Genomic DNA, 15,338 nt, shown 5'->3' with positions numbered 1-15,338 from the left:
ACAAATCCTAATCTGGATAAATAAAAAGAAATCCACACCTGGTCACATGTTAATTAAACCAAAGAACACTAGAGACAAAAAAAAAAATTTAAAACAGCCAGAGAGATAAGACAGATTAGGAAGGATAATTAAACTGGTAATTAATTGACTTCTCAAAAGCAAAACTAAAAGTCAGAAGGGAGTGTAATAATAACTTCAATATCCTGAAAGAAAATAACTATCAATCTAGAATCATAACCAGTGAAATTATCTTTCAATAACAAGAATGAAATAAAGACTTTTAAATCAACAAAGACTGATAAGTATCCTACCAACAAATCATTACTGAAGTAAACTTCCTTCAGAAAGAAAATATTTCAAAAGGAAGATCTGAAATATAGGGGGAAAAAATGTGCAGAAAAAACATGTGGGTGATTCTAAACAAATACTTTATAAATAAAAACAAAAATATTTTATAAAGCTGAAAAACCAAGATGGAATTAAAACATTAGACAAAATAATACAAAATCCAGAGGAGGTAATCAGACTTAAACTGTTTCAGAGTCTGTCTGTAAGTTAAATCTACATGTTAACATTTTTAAGTTAACTACTTAAAGAAAAAAATTGAGCCCAGATGCTTCAAGCAAAAACAGATTTTCTGCTTGACAAGGCCCCTAAAATCTGGAATTCCCTTGACAGGGCTTAGCCATCCAAAACAGGATTAGTAGTTCTCTGAGATATTTATCAATTATTTTGCTAACAAAGGTTTTTAATTACCTCCTCTTAATTATGGTGCTGTGGAATTTCTCAAATCTTTACAGAACTTAAAATGTCCTCCCATGAATAGCTTCCTTCCTGCCTTCCCCAAGTGTAATTTCTAGCAGGCACATGCTTGTGCCCATCTTGGAAATGAGCTAGGTACCATCACCTTGGTTATCCAACCACCTTTCCTACTCCTCATCTCCTTCTGAATGTTACACAGTCTGTGGAGAGCAGTGACAACAGAATTTATCTAGCTTATTATAATCTATAAAAACATACCTTTTGCTCTGTCAGTACCAGCCCCCTCTGTAACCTCACAATATGTATTCCTCTTTACCGTACTTACAACAGAGGACATGTATCATATGATTCTTTCTCTTGCTGAGGCCATTGAATGTCAGATCATGATTAACTATAGTTGTGTTAATTATGAGTTCTTGGTAACAAATGTAGGTAAGAATTCTTTATTTAGTTTAAAACATTACAACCAAATTCAATTTGTATGTCTGACACACACAAAAAAAGGTCATGGACAACAGTAATACAAAATTTCAGTTTTGATGTCACAAGGCACAAAAACAACTGACAGGTGGCCCTCACGAAGCTAATTACTCACCCTTCTCTTTCCCACCCTTCTATTCCCTTGTTCTTTATTCTCACAAAGCAAATTTCTTATGCAGTGGTGTCTAATACTTTCATTAATAAAATGGCTTTTCCTTAAAGCCAAGGTAAAAGAGAAGCTATTTGTGTCTCTTTTAGCCTTCCCAGAAGAAATGAGTCAGACTAGTTACTACATGTCCAGCCCTACCAAGAAACTCTAAGAAAAATTTAGCTAAACTACTATATCTTTTTCCTTCTCACATTCCTTATCTCTCTATATCTGATCCCTCTTAGTTCTACCTAAAATCTTAAAATGTAGTGAAGATGCCAGATTTTTGTTGTTAAGCAGCTTCTGCCCGGAATTCTGAATCCAGATGAATCTGTGGTTTCACTTAGAAACTTCTCTGCAAGGATTCCCCAGAAAACCTAAAGCACATATTACCCCTCATAGCACAGCTAATGAAAATGAGGCTCTCAGCTTGGTTCAGTGGCTCATGTCTGCAATACCAGCACTTTAGGCAGCCAAGGTGGGAGGATCACTTGAGGCCAGGAGTTTGAGACAAGCCTGGGAAACATAGCTAGACCCCATCTCTACAAACAAAAAAATTAGCTGGACATGGTGGCACATACCTGTAGTCCTACCTACTTGGGAGGCTGAGGGAGGAGGATTGCTTGAGCCCAGGAGTTTGAGACTGCAGTGAGCTGATACCACCACTGCACTGCACTGTAGCATGGGCCACAGAGCAAGACCCTGTCTCAAAAAAAAAAAAAAAGAAAGAAAGAAAAGAAAAAGAAAATGAAACTCTCCTTGAGTGAAGCCACAACTCCCTCTCAGATTAGCATTTGAGGAATGTATGGTGCTTAGCTGGATGAAGCAGCAACAGTGTCTGTCTTCATACAGCTTCACCACATCCATGACATATGAACAAGCATCAAGTCTACGACTCTTCTCACCGGATGTCTGGCTGTGAAGAGAAACTGGAATCTGGAATATCCAGATTCCAGTCCCATGGGTATTTAAGGAATTGCAAAGATCCCTAGACAAGACAGTCAGAAAGCCTGGCTTTATAATTTTAAAAACCATTTGACTACGGACAAGTCACTTAGTATTTTTCAACCTCAGTTTTACATTCTGTGTAATGAGACCACAACATCTGCCCTGCCTCTATCACAGAAGTTGATGCTGGGATGAAATGAAAGTGTTCTGTAAACAGTAATATACCATAAAAATAACACAAATATTATTAGTATTAACCTTCTCCCCTTCAAATAGTGCTAAAGCTCAGGCTGCTGCTTAAAGCAGCGCAACATTGCCCTTGTGCCACTCTGATGTTAAAAGCCCCTTCTTCAAGCTTCACAGATCAGTTTACCAGATGACTAGGAGGTAGGATACTGGCAGCAAAAAGCCAGGCACTTTTTCCTTCTAGGACTTTAAGTAACTGCCCCCTATTTTAGTGAATTTGAATTTCTACATCCTATCAATCAATTTCAGACTTCCATTAACATGCTGGAGGCATTTAAATCTGATTTTGGAAGGATATATAATGAGGACTTTTATTATTCTTGTCCACCCAACTTTGGGTAAGACCAAAGTGGAAGTGCTATTGGCCAGTCATCCTTATACTTTGTATGCTTTATAAAATGATTGAGTTTTTCCATTTCCCTAATGGCATCTTTTCTTTCTATTCATGATTTAAGTTTTGCTAAAAATATATCAAGGGAATGAGAAAATTACCTGTAATTCTTGTTGTCTGTTCTGAGACTGTCAAAATAGATCACTATTCTGGGAATGGAAATATCTACAACAGGCTCCCTGGGAGTGCTCCTGACACTCCTTTCTCTCTGCCTGTTTTCCCACTACCACCACCATACTCTGGTGAGCCCATCCACGTCACAGCCAGACTTCTGAGAGACTCACCACAGCCAGCCCCAAAGGAGTGAGAGGGACCTCACCAGGACATTTGAAGGAAAAAAATTTAAGGCCCAAGGAAGCCTCAGGACTAGCTGTTTGGAGTACACCAGAGGTATGACTTAGTGCAACAATTTCCAAATGCATCTGATCTCAGGAGTCTCCTGGAATGCATATTAAAAATATGAAGTCTGGCTCTAGACCCACCCAGTCAATCTCCAAGGCAGGGTCCAACAATACTTTTTTAACAGCAGCAATCAAGTTAATTCTTATGGTTAGGCAATTTTGGGAAACATTGATCAGCAGAAAAGATCCAGAGGTTGGGAGTCTAAAGACCTAATAGGTTTGTGACTTCATTAATGGCAGTGATGGTTTCTTCACCTATTAAAAAAAAATTGGGTGGGGGGGGGGTAGTAAATTACAACAATATCTGTGACTTCAGCTTCCCTCAGAGGCAAGATCTAATCAGATTACCTATGGAGAAATTTTGTGGACTATTCACAAATATTTACAGATGTGGTCAGGTGCCTTGGGTTTGGGTGGCAGCCTTTTCCCATCTTCAGTATGCCTAATCCTATGTCAAGTGCACAGTGAGGATAATGAGAAGGGGGATGAGAGACCTAGCATCTCTGTGAGACCTGCCCTGTGTTGGCAAAGATGGAACCTGAGCCCCAGGAGCAGCTGACGCTGAGCTCCCCTGTGAGCATGCTCGGATGGAATAGCTGACATGCGCCAAGTCCATGGCCATTGTCTCCAACTTCCTAATGAATCCATGCATGGCCTAGAGAAGCAGCTCATCTACCAGGGGACACCTCCTTGCCACCTGCATCCACACTCCCTCCTCCAGCATGTTCCTGACTCAGTAGTGACTCATAGGCAAGTACAGCAGCTTATGCATCATCCCTCTGGGACCCCTGCTGCTCACCCTTTCCTGATCCTAATTCACCTCTTTTCAGTTCAGACTTTTGAATATTGGCTTTTCAGATCACCGAGCATATATTTAAATAGGATGATGGACAAACACATACAACACTTTAATATCAAGGTATTCCCATTTAAGTTTTTTAAAAAACTAAATCTCTGGGTTTATTATAATTTATCCATAGCACTATTTCATACTCTATGTATAAAATCTCCTTTCTTGAGCATGTCTTATTTCCCCTATTAAATTACAGGGTCCTAGTGGACAGAGATTACGTCTTACACAAGATTTACTTTGTACCCCAATAAAACCTAGGAAAGAAGCTAACAAATATAACTATTTCCTATGCAGGACACACTATTCAAGGGAGAAGAAACAAAAGGACACATAGAGGAACGTCAGGGGTGCTGAGGACAGCAAGCTTTGATTTGTCAACTCAGCCTTAACTCCTGTCCATATACCCAGAAACAACTGCCTTTTTCTCCTACTGAAGGCCTGGAAGTCTGAATGATTTATGCAGTTCTACAAAGGACAACCTGGTCCCAACTCCCAAGGTTAATTCAGTAGCCTGCTATTTTCTTTGTATTTTTCCGTCTATCCATAGTTTTGTTGTCTTTGGAATTGCAGGTTTCCAATTTTAATAATTCTTTAATTCTTTCCCATTGTTACCCTTAACCTTCACCAAAATCATACGTCTTTAGTTTTTTAAAAAAACATTATTTTTGGTCTCTGCAGCTGGTGCTATGAGGCTCTTTGGTGGTGACAAGCCTGACACAGTGCTCAGTATAAAGCAATAATAGCTACCACAGCTACCCAATATTCTCCAAAATTGCCTGAGCAAGTTGAAATCCAAAGCTGGTGACTAAGAAATGTTTTTTATCATCTTTTCCATCCGAACTGGGGTCCAAACACACAGGCTAGACCTAGGCTTTCAGAGGCCAGGGACACCAGCAAGTCTAAAACTCAGCACCAGGGTTATGGCTTGTGTCTTCCAGCCCTTGGAAGTACCAGCACTGGGTTCAACTGTTTTCCTGATTTCTCTGGGACTGGCCAAAGCAACAGGGAAATTCTTTCGTAGGTCAATTCTCCAAGCAATGACACATACCAGCTCATCCCTCCGACCCTCACCCAGCCACTTTTTTATTTCATTGCAAACAAAGGATGTTTTTTGGAAATGTCATGAAGTACAAATGGATACTAGAGGAATAGTACTCTGAGAATAGGGTCTAGCTCCAGTAAGGTGGCTCTGGAGAAGACCAAAAAGATGTTAAAGAAGAGACCTTCTTCAGAGGTTGTCCACAGATCCATAGACAGGGAAGAAACCACTGCTGGATTAAGGGATAGCAAAGTCAAGCATTATCCTCCACGGATTTGACCCAAACATGTACCCCACAAGAGTGCAAGGTGAAAAGTTTTGATAAAAATCTGTCAACAAAAGCGGAGGCTATGAGAAACACAAGTTTGGATGGAGTAAGGGGTTAATGGATAAACATTCAGACAAGAATGAGTCAGGTTTGTTCTTGAAGAGAAATTAACATAAAGAATGCATCAACTTCTCATGCCTTGAGTAGGAATCAGAAATTTGGGCTGGGTTCAGCTAGGCAGTTCTTCTGTTGGTATTAGCTGGACTCACTCATATATCTGCAATCAGCTGAAAATTGATGGGCTGTCAGATAGGGTGACAGGGTAACTGGGCCCTTTTCTTTTGTCATGCAGCAGGATAGTCCAGGCTTGTTCACCTGGTGGTAGTTGCAAGGTTCCCAAGGGCAGCAAAAGAGGACAAGCCCCATGCACAAGAACTTTTCAAGTCTCTGTTTGTGTCACATTTGTTGGGCTACTGGCTAAATCAAATCACACAGCCAACTCCAGATTCAAGGGGTAGGAAAAAAAGACGGCACCTCTTGATGAGAAGGAAGTTGTGGCCATTTTTGCTATCTACACAAATGACAAAATCCAGAAATCTAGCTTTGGAATTTAGGCAAACTCTATCATTTAGGCAAGGGTGGGAATAGGAAGTACTCCTTCCTGAGAAAGCAGTATCTCTAATCTCTTGAAAGTGGCCATAGTGGCAGTCTAGTCAGGCCAAATGCTGTATGTTCCACATCCCCTATGTCCTAGAATGGCAGAACTGGGATGGCAGAAACAATTAATCGTATGTGAAGCACAAAACCAGAAAAGATTGAGTGAAGTTTGTGAGTGAAATGGTCCACATTCAAAATATGAGACGATGTTATTTCCCTCTTAAATTCCTTCTCATTCTTTTCTATATGCATTCTGCTTTCTCCTCTTTTCTCACTCTTCTGTTTCATGCGTATATTTTAAGCATTTATCACAAGGCACCCGATGACAATCTAATCCGAGTGCAGAGGGAGGCAGGGCTCTGTGTGTGGCACCAACCTGTGGAAGGTCCAGGAGAGGGGAGGAAGAGAAGAGCCCTTAATGTCTAAGACTCAGATGTTGACATGTGCAGCAGAAAAGGAAAAAGCAGTTTACATTCTCAGAATGGAAAAGGAAATACCACTTAGACAGCTTTTCAAAAAGGTATACTCGCTTTTGCTTTGTCCTAGCCACTTAAGAATTGTCATTCAGAACAGCAAATTGAAGTCATTTCTGTGATTGTACCAGAGGTCACTGTCACTGAGCTCACCAAAGGCCTTTTGATTTTAGTGTAACAACAGTCATTGACTAGTGACTGGAAAGTGATGGGGATAAAAGGTATATTTTGACTTGAAGCTGTCTTTCCTTGTCAGCAGAAGGTCTTCTTCTAATAGTAGTAATAAATTCTTCTGTCTCTAAGTATAGCACAGGAGGTATAGAAAAGCATACTGTAGGCATAGGCAATTTCTGGAGATTAGCAGTCCAGAGCAAACTCTCTTTCAGAATTGTAAATGGAGTCCTGGTTCTGTTAAGGGAGGAGGTTGGGCAGGATAAACGCTATAGTTGAGAAACTCTGTATGTAGGAATGTTCTCGCACATTCTTGCTTTCTTGGTAAGTTTCTCAAACTAGTTAGATGGGCACAGAGGTTTGAAATCAGCCTCCCTTAAAGGCTGCCTCCCATCCCTTGCCAAAGCAGAGATCAGCAAATCTTCCAAGGTGATGGCCAGAGAAGGTCCCAGGTCTGCTGGCTCTTGGATTTGTGTCTTGTCTCCATAGTCCATGTCTGATTTCTCGTCATCCAGAGAAATGTTGACAACATCAGACCACAAGGGACATCCTGGTTGGAAAGTCATTCTAGGAAAGAGCAGAAAGAGCCCAACATTAAGCCACACGCTAGTTAAAGAAAACAATCCATAACAGATGGCTCTCTGGGCAGAGTCCACAACCTGTTCAGTGCCAGGTACCCCTGACTCTCAGAACCTTTCATTAGACCTGTGATGGTTGATCCCAAGCCTCACAGAGGCAAAAGCCAGCATACATCTGATAGGCTTAGTTCCATGGTCACAGAATAACTTCTCACCCCCTTTAGGATAACTACTATGTTTAGAGCTCCACAACAGCAAGTGTGGTTGGTATTCCATAAACCTGAAATCGCCTGAAAGTTTCTTCCCTACTCATAGTACTTTGGTTATTGCATTTTTTTTATTTAAAGAAAAATAAAATACACCGAATTCCTTTGGAAGGGTTAATTGTATCAAAACCTTTTTCTGTTCATATTCCTTCTCCCCCTACTAAATACTAAAGAAAACGTCCAGCTTGGATTCATATAAAACAGAAGGAGGCGGGGTAATTGCAAAGGGGGAGAAGCAGTTGTGTTGGAGAGTGATCTCCAAAGCATGGGGGTCAGAGGCACTTGATACCCCACAACGGACATTTGTGACTGTCCCCCAACGTTTCTCTGAGGTCGAGGGCTCCCATTTTGGGGCTGTGGGAAGGAATAGGCAGCTCTTGGCATTTTGAAAATAATGAAGTCTATATAAGACCACTTACAAAAGAGACAATGAACTGGGTAGGGACCAAAGGATTTCCTTCGCATATACGGGCACAATACAGTTTACACTCCATAAAACATGAAAGGAGGAGACATGAGTTGTCCTTTGAGTTGTCCTTTGCAAACAGCAACTCAAACAGCAACTCAGTGGCTCCTAACCTTCTCTGGGATGTGGATTCTTGAAAATCTGATGCAAGTTACAAACCCTCGCCCCAAGCAGGGCTGGGGAGGAATGCACATAGAAGCATGCGTTGAAGATTCTGCACACAGACCTCAGAAGCCCACTAAAGGCCAGTGGTGGTGATGGCTCCTGGAATCCCTGATACTAAACCCTTCCGAGTTGGTTAAATACCTAACGCTCCCTGTAAAACCATCTACATGCCTTCAACTTTCTTCTTGTTTTCCAACTCTCCCAGCCCTTGCTTCCTTCCTTCATCTGACCCTGGACAGAGTGAAGTTGAAAAAGCCCCCAGCCTACCATCCGCGGATGAACTCGCCCAGGCAGGCCCCTGTGGCCTCTCCAGGCAGGGCCCTCCCGCCTCGCCACCTCCCCGGCCCCGGGACAGCGACACTGCCCGCCCTGCCTGGCGGCTCCCGCTCAGCCCCCTCGGAGGAGGGGAGGCAGATGCAGCCTCACGGTTTTCTTGGCGGGCTCCTTTTTCCTCCTCTTCTCCGAGTTGCTGTGGTAGGGCAGGTCGCGGCCACGGTAGGATGGGCCGCGGGTCAACTCCAGCTCGCTGTAGGGCGGCAGCGCGTCGTCGGACGCGTCCTCCTGGTCGTCCTGCGACGAGCCGGCCTTGTAGGTGCCGGGCGGCGACCACGCATAGTAGGAGGCGCTGCGCGGGCCGAGCTGCGCACTCCGTTTGGACGGCGTCTCCAGGCTGCCGCCTCGGCTGGCGCCCTCGGGCCGCGGCTGCCGCTCCCGTGCACCGCCCAGGTACGAGTGGTCGTATTTGGGCGCAGTGCCCGGCGTGCGGCTCACAAGCCGCGGCAGGTGCGCGTCCTCGGTGGGTCTGCGGCGCGCGGGGCTGAAGGCCCAGCCGCGGTCGGTGTCGGTCAGGGGCTCGCGGCTGCGGCTGCGCTGGCCGTAGTACTCCTCCAGGGAGTCGTCCTGGTAGAAGCCGCCGTGCGCCCGGGACTCCGAGCGCTCGAAGCGGCTCCCGCCCCGCGCCTCGTGGCTGTTGCCGTCGGCCCGGCGGGGCCGCTGGCCGTAGGAATCAGCGAAGGCTGCCAGCTCGTCCATGGAAACGGCCGGCACCCCCGTGGCGAAGTTCTTCCGTGACAGCATCTCGGATTTGGAGCGTGGCTGGCTGCGGGTAGAGGAGGAGTGGGTCAGACGGTCATTCCCTCCCTCGAGCTCGAGGCAGAGCTCCAACATCACCAATCGTGTCCCGGGGCTGCGCTCAGGAGACCTCGGCCTGAGCCTCAGCTCTGCTCCAGGCTGGATGAAGCATTCCAGGCTCCTCTCTCACCCCAGAACGTCAAGTGGGGGCAACCGAGTCTATCCCACTCGTGTGCCACGCATCAAAATGGAGTCGTGTAGACAGAACATATTCTGTGTCCTATGGAATACCAACACACCGTGGGGCTGCCTTCTGGTCATTATGTTGTGACCTCTCGTTGACAGCCACACGTCTCCAACCTCAAAGCCAGCGCAGGACACACGTCAGTACACACAGTTGTGGTCCCAGGAATCCCTGTAATGTGTGGTGACACACAGAGAGGCCTTTTCTTCCCTCAGAGCCGAGGGCCAATTTACCTACTAGGGCAGGAGGGGAGAGGGACCCTTGCAATTTGTAAGGGAAAGGCAATGTCGACTGTCTTTTAAGGTAAAGGACAGATGAGTGGTGAAGGTGCTATTTAGGGGGAATAGCAAATCTTAGCCACCCACAATTGTGGGAGGCCACATCACCTGGGTAAGTGCCTAAGGACCTGGAAGTTTCCATTTTCCCAGCTTAAAATTGGGGACATTAATAGTAGCTGCCCTTTAGAGTTATGAGAATTAAATGCAAGAGAAGTGTTTGGCATTTTATCTTTCATATACCAAATGATCAAAAATGAGGGAGATGGCCAGGCATGATGGCTCACGCCTGTAATCCCAGCACTTTGGGAGGCCAAGGTGGGTGGATCGCTTGAGTTCAGGAGTTCAAGACCAGTCTGGACAACATGGCAAAAACCTGTCTCTACCGAGAAAAAAAAAAAAAAGATGTGAGATGATGGGTGGGATTCTTTAGAGGTTATAGGATAAAAATATGAGAAGGGCAGAGATATATTAATGTTCATTAAAGGGTCTAGGGGACCCATTTCAAAGGTCTTGAATAATTACTTTTACACATGTTATCACAAGTGTTCCCTGTCTTGACAAATGTGAGATGTTCAATACCCTGTAGAAAGAAAGATGTGTCAGGATAACCTGGAATGGGAGACAGAGATACTACTGGATGGCATCTTCCTTGCCTCCGATCTACCCTGCCTTCCAGCTCCTGCCCCCTCACACCGACCAGACCTGCCCCTCACAGCCATCACCTGTGCCTGAAGCTCTCTCGATCCTCTTTGTTATACTCCATGGCTGAGGGCCCGCGGCTTGCCCCACTGCTGCCTCCCATGACACCTGACCAGTAGTCAGGATTGCTCTCCAAGTCCCCAGACACAGGGAACTGTTTGCTTCTCATCTGACGGAAAGATTGGCGGAAATTGCTGTCCTCCTCATGTAGGGAACTGAGTTCTGAGATGGTGTTGTTATCTGCAGGGACAAAACCAGGCATCACAGAACTTTCTATGTGTTACTCTGTGTTCGACAGGAAGGGAATCCTGTTAAGGGCTGAGAACCTAGGCTGCAGGAAACTCCCGCCTCATTCCTGTCCAGGGTGGGTTGTAAACCTGAACTAGTGGTGTTTGCATTCTTAGCTCAGCAGGAATTGGCTCCAGTTTGAAGCCTACTTGCTTATAGAGAGGGAGGTTCCTACATGCTCTGTTCTTGGAATAGGAGAACAAGTTTGTTCTTGTTGCACCTAAGGCAGGCTTTCCAGAACTCAGGCTCTCTGTTGCTGGCCTCCGCCTAGTAACATCATCGTCCTTGTTCAAATGTTTTCTTCTTCCTTTATAATTCTGTGATGAGCTGTGTTGATCCTAGGCATGTTAAGCCAGAAACAGAAAAAGAAAGACAGAAGCCACAGATCACAGCATCTTCCTTAATGCTGGCTCAGTCCTAAGATGGACCTTCAGAGCCAGTCCTGCCATATGCTGTGGAGGCACCGCATTCTGGCCTCCTTTGGCTGTGCCCCTCCCCAGAGAGCAAGAAGTCCACAGAATAGTTGAATAGTCAAGGGGAAACATGTACCTAGTATCCATATACCCACTGCCTTAGCCCATGCTCATCTAGGAACCTGGAAGATCCTGCTCAAGTAGCACCAAGCCTACTTTCAGCACTTGGGCAGACCTCTTCCCCTCTCCCAAAAACTTTTTCCAGGGGTATATGTCCATGAGAGGCTAGGCCAGCATTTTGGAAATACGGGAAGAAAAGGGGGTTGTGCTGTACTTATACCTGTGGGCCTCTACTTATACTCTGGCCCCAGCCCAAAAATATAAATGGGGTATCTAGTCACAGCTTTCTAATTTCCTAAAGTGGCCTGATTAGCTTTTCGCAAAAGCAGTTGTGAACAAGGACCAGAATCACAGTCTGGAAAGGAAAAAATAAACAAAAACTCAACTATTTATTTATACAACTTTGAAATGTATTGAATTTCATTGTACTTAAAAAATAAATCTAGTGAATCTATTTGCAATGTAACTGAATCCGTTTGTTTTCTAAAATCCTTTAATTAGAACTTCAAAATATTATCAGAAACAACAGTTACCAAATTTCAGGCCTACCTGTTGAGTGAGAGGTGGGCCAAGATAAGATGTGGAAATATGTGTCTCAGATTCCCTCTACTTCCCCCGCTCACTATCCCCAAGAGTCCTTGGAGGAACAGGGGATTTTTGCACAAAGATGAGGGAGGGTCTCCCAACACAGCCTCCTAGTTCTGTTTCACCAGGGACATGGCGTTTACCATGAATGCCATTCAGTTTAATCATGCAATCAGTTGATTTTAAATTATAATTTATTTTTTAACCTTTTCTTCCATGTAAAAAGAAGGGACTATGCCTATTTTAAGAAAAATAACTCAGATACTATTGATTACTAAAATCTAGAACTTTCCCTTTCTCATGATCCCCATGAGAATTTCCAATATCCCAGGGATCACACAGAAGAGGCTTTTAAAATGCACCAAATGAGCCTAATGAAAAATAGCATTGTTGGCTCAGAACTTTCCTTAAACTTCAGGGAATACTTCACTTTTTCATTTATCTAGATAGTGAGGACGATCTATGTTTCACTATTCACAGTGATGGACTGTCTAAGTTGTATGTTGTGCTAAAATTTCTGCCAAGTTGAACACAAACATCAACCTGCCCCCATATCACAGACATCCATAATGTAACTCTAGGATAGGGGTAAGCAAACTTCATTTTGTTAAGGGCCAGAGAGTAAATATTTTAGGTTTTGCAAGCCATATTGGCACAACTATTCAATTCTGCCACTGTAGCATGCAAGCAAGTCATAGATGCAACATAAGTGAATTGGCATGGCTGTATTCCAATAAACCTTTATTTATAAAAATAGGAAGTAGGGCTGGGCATGGTGGCTCATGCCCATAAAATCCCAGCACTTTGTGAGATCAGTGAGGGAGGACTGCTTGAGCCCAGGAGTTTAAGACCAGCCTGGGCAACATGGCAAGATCTTCATCTTTATAAAAAATAAAAAATAAAAAAATAGTTGTGCATGGTGCCATACGCCTGTGGTCCCAGGTACTGGGGAGGCTGAAGTGGAAGGATCCCTTGAGCCCAGGAAGTTGAGGCTGCAGTGAGCTGTGTTTGTGCCACTGCACTCCAGCCTGGGTAACAGAGCGAGACCTTGTCTCAAAAAAAAAAAAAAAAAAAAAAAGGAAGTGAAATATATTTGGCCCAGGAGATATAGTTTGCTGAGCCCTGTACTAGAACTTCCCAGACTAAAAACATCCCCCAAACAACCCCCACATTTAGAAGGGCAAAACAAATGAGGACCATACTGGCTAGCAAATTCATGAGCCTGGACCTCAGACTCAATTCTTAGAGAATCTATTACTCTCCTGCCCCAACCTGAAACCATGAGATACATTTTATAATGAGATTTCAAGATTGCCCACTTCCATGATTCACCCCATGGTTTACTATGTTCTTCAGGAATAGGACTTCTCAAAGTAAACAGTATTCCTATTTTATCTCTATGCAGTTATAATAATATTAACTTGCAGGTTCCAGGAGATCAGGGTTCCAGTTCTGGCACTGGCACTGAGTACTGGCGCCTGTTACTTTCCCTCTCTGCCTTAGTGAAAGGGACGGATTCAACAACCTCAGAATCCCTTCCAGCTCTAGCATTCTAAAGTCCTATTAGCTAGAAGGCTGTGGTCTCTGAATAGAATGGAGCCATGGAGCCATCCACATTACAGCCTTGGAGCCATCCACAGTTTGCTCAAGAGTTTCTTGTGGAAAGAGCACAGGACCGGGAATCAGAAGAGCTGGAATCTTGTCCTAATTGTGTCACCGCATCCCTAGGTTTCTGTTTCCTCATCTGCACACTACAAAGGTTGACCTAGGCCATCTCTAAGACCCCCTTCGTCTGTAAGAGTACCTTATGACCAGTAAGCCCCTAGAGGCCATATTAATCGAGTAGAGAGACAGGAGACATCACCTAAACCAGAATTCTTCCTTTAGTTTTAACCTTAGCTGGTTAACTTTTTCTCTGAGCTGTGAGATTCGCAGATTTCCTGCACAGACTCCTCTGTGGTCCCTGACTCACTCTGTCTCTGGCCCCTTACAGGGATCCATGACAACATTGTTACAACTAGCTTGTCAAGTGCAGTGACATCTGCATTCCTGACATTCCAATCTGGAAATGGTCTTTTTATAGTCGGTGCGGTGGGAGGATACAGCAATGGATACAACGCAGACAGGATGAATTTAGAATTGCAAACTGGGTGGAATATGTTGTCCTTAATCTGAATAAAGCTCCTCTAGTCTGGGACTGTTTCCCCAACAATTCCGTCAAGTCTCTCGTTAGTTCCAAGAAGAGGAGGGTAAAGAGACAGCGTAATGACCTCACTTCCACACCCGCCAGCACCCTCTGATAATGAGCTTGTCCATGTGGGACCTGCCCTGTGTTGCCTCCCATGATACATGATAAGTTGGAATCCACCCCAAGAATCAGCTGTGTCAGCTGCAAAGTATCCAAGGGCTGGAGCTGAGTTAAGGGTTGGGGCCCGGCCACTTCAGACTTAGTATTTAAAAAGTTCTTTTGATAAGAGGAACAGCCTCTTTGCTTTGCCCCGTAATCTCTGTTGTTTGGCATCTTTGAGAAGCGACAACCTCTTTTTTCCAGATTCATGTGCCAGACTTGTTCTTTTACTTTCAGGAGGCCTCCTTGCAGCGAGTTGGTGGTTGTGTGGTCCAAGGTTAGGGCCCTTCACGTTGGAAAAAACTGATACTTAAGCTTCCACATCTTAAGACATTACTTTGAATATATTTTAAAGGGAGTAGAAGGGAAAGACTATTTTAATAAAGCATTCCAAACCCCAGGATAACACAGCCCCAGCAATACTGACTGCCCCATGGAGAGAACCAACACAAACCAAGATGCTACCGAATTGCTCTATTCTTCATACCAGAAGGCCTGTTTTTCCCCTCTGTGTACTGAGAGCTACTTTCTTCAGTAGTGTCATCAGTACCCCTGTTAATTCTTAGCCTGCAAGCTCAGGGCTATCCAAGTTTGGTGACCCCCAAATCCCCTTAACATACTAACTCCTGCATAATGCACAGATCACAGAAAACTAACAGATGCTCACATCTGCCTCTCATCCTTCTGGCTGGATCAAACTGAGCCAGCTCCTTCTCAACATAGTACAGGACCTTCATGGAGTCTCTCTCTTTGTCAGTCTGGATCCGGTAACCTTTGCGAACTGTTGAGAAAAGCACAAGAAGGTGAGCTGAAAAAGGAAAATATCAGGAGAAGGAGGCCTCCATTTATTTTACCAAGTAAAAAATAGGGTTTCCAATTATAACAACTCTTGTTGAAATCACCCAGAAATAACACTCTATATTTATACATATGGGACCATATCTGTGATCCCCTTTATCAGATGGCGCCACTGGAATGGAG

The 15,338-nt window shown here is 44.2% G+C and overlaps 1 protein-coding gene across 4 annotated transcripts in view; it reads right to left on the bottom strand.

The window, feature by feature from the left end:
- Positions 1–1,189: 1,189 nt before the first annotated feature.
- Positions 1,190–15,338, bottom strand: part of ILDR2 (immunoglobulin like domain containing receptor 2) — a 61,639-nt gene continuing 47,490 nt past the window's right edge. For all 4 annotated transcript variants that reach the window (XM_007989675.3, XM_073011823.1, XM_073011822.1 and 1 more), the window contains 4 exons: positions 15,025–15,138; positions 10,628–10,844; positions 8,739–9,411; positions 1,190–7,404 (listed from right to left, as the gene is read on the bottom strand). In XM_007989675.3, the coding sequence (XP_007987866.1) occupies positions 7,369–7,404; positions 8,739–9,411; positions 10,628–10,844; positions 15,025–15,138 (1,040 nt within the window). In that variant the 3' untranslated portion in view covers positions 1,190–7,368. The remainder of the gene's footprint in view (positions 7,405–8,738; positions 9,412–10,627; positions 10,845–15,024; positions 15,139–15,338) is intronic.

The sequence above is a fragment of the Chlorocebus sabaeus genome, chromosome 25, assembly GCF_047675955.1.
Source record: "Chlorocebus sabaeus isolate Y175 chromosome 25, mChlSab1.0.hap1, whole genome shotgun sequence".
NCBI lineage: Eukaryota > Metazoa > Chordata > Mammalia > Primates > Cercopithecidae > Chlorocebus > Chlorocebus sabaeus.
The sequence above is the reverse complement of the archived record's forward strand: the minus strand, read 5'-3'. Positions and strand labels throughout refer to the sequence as shown.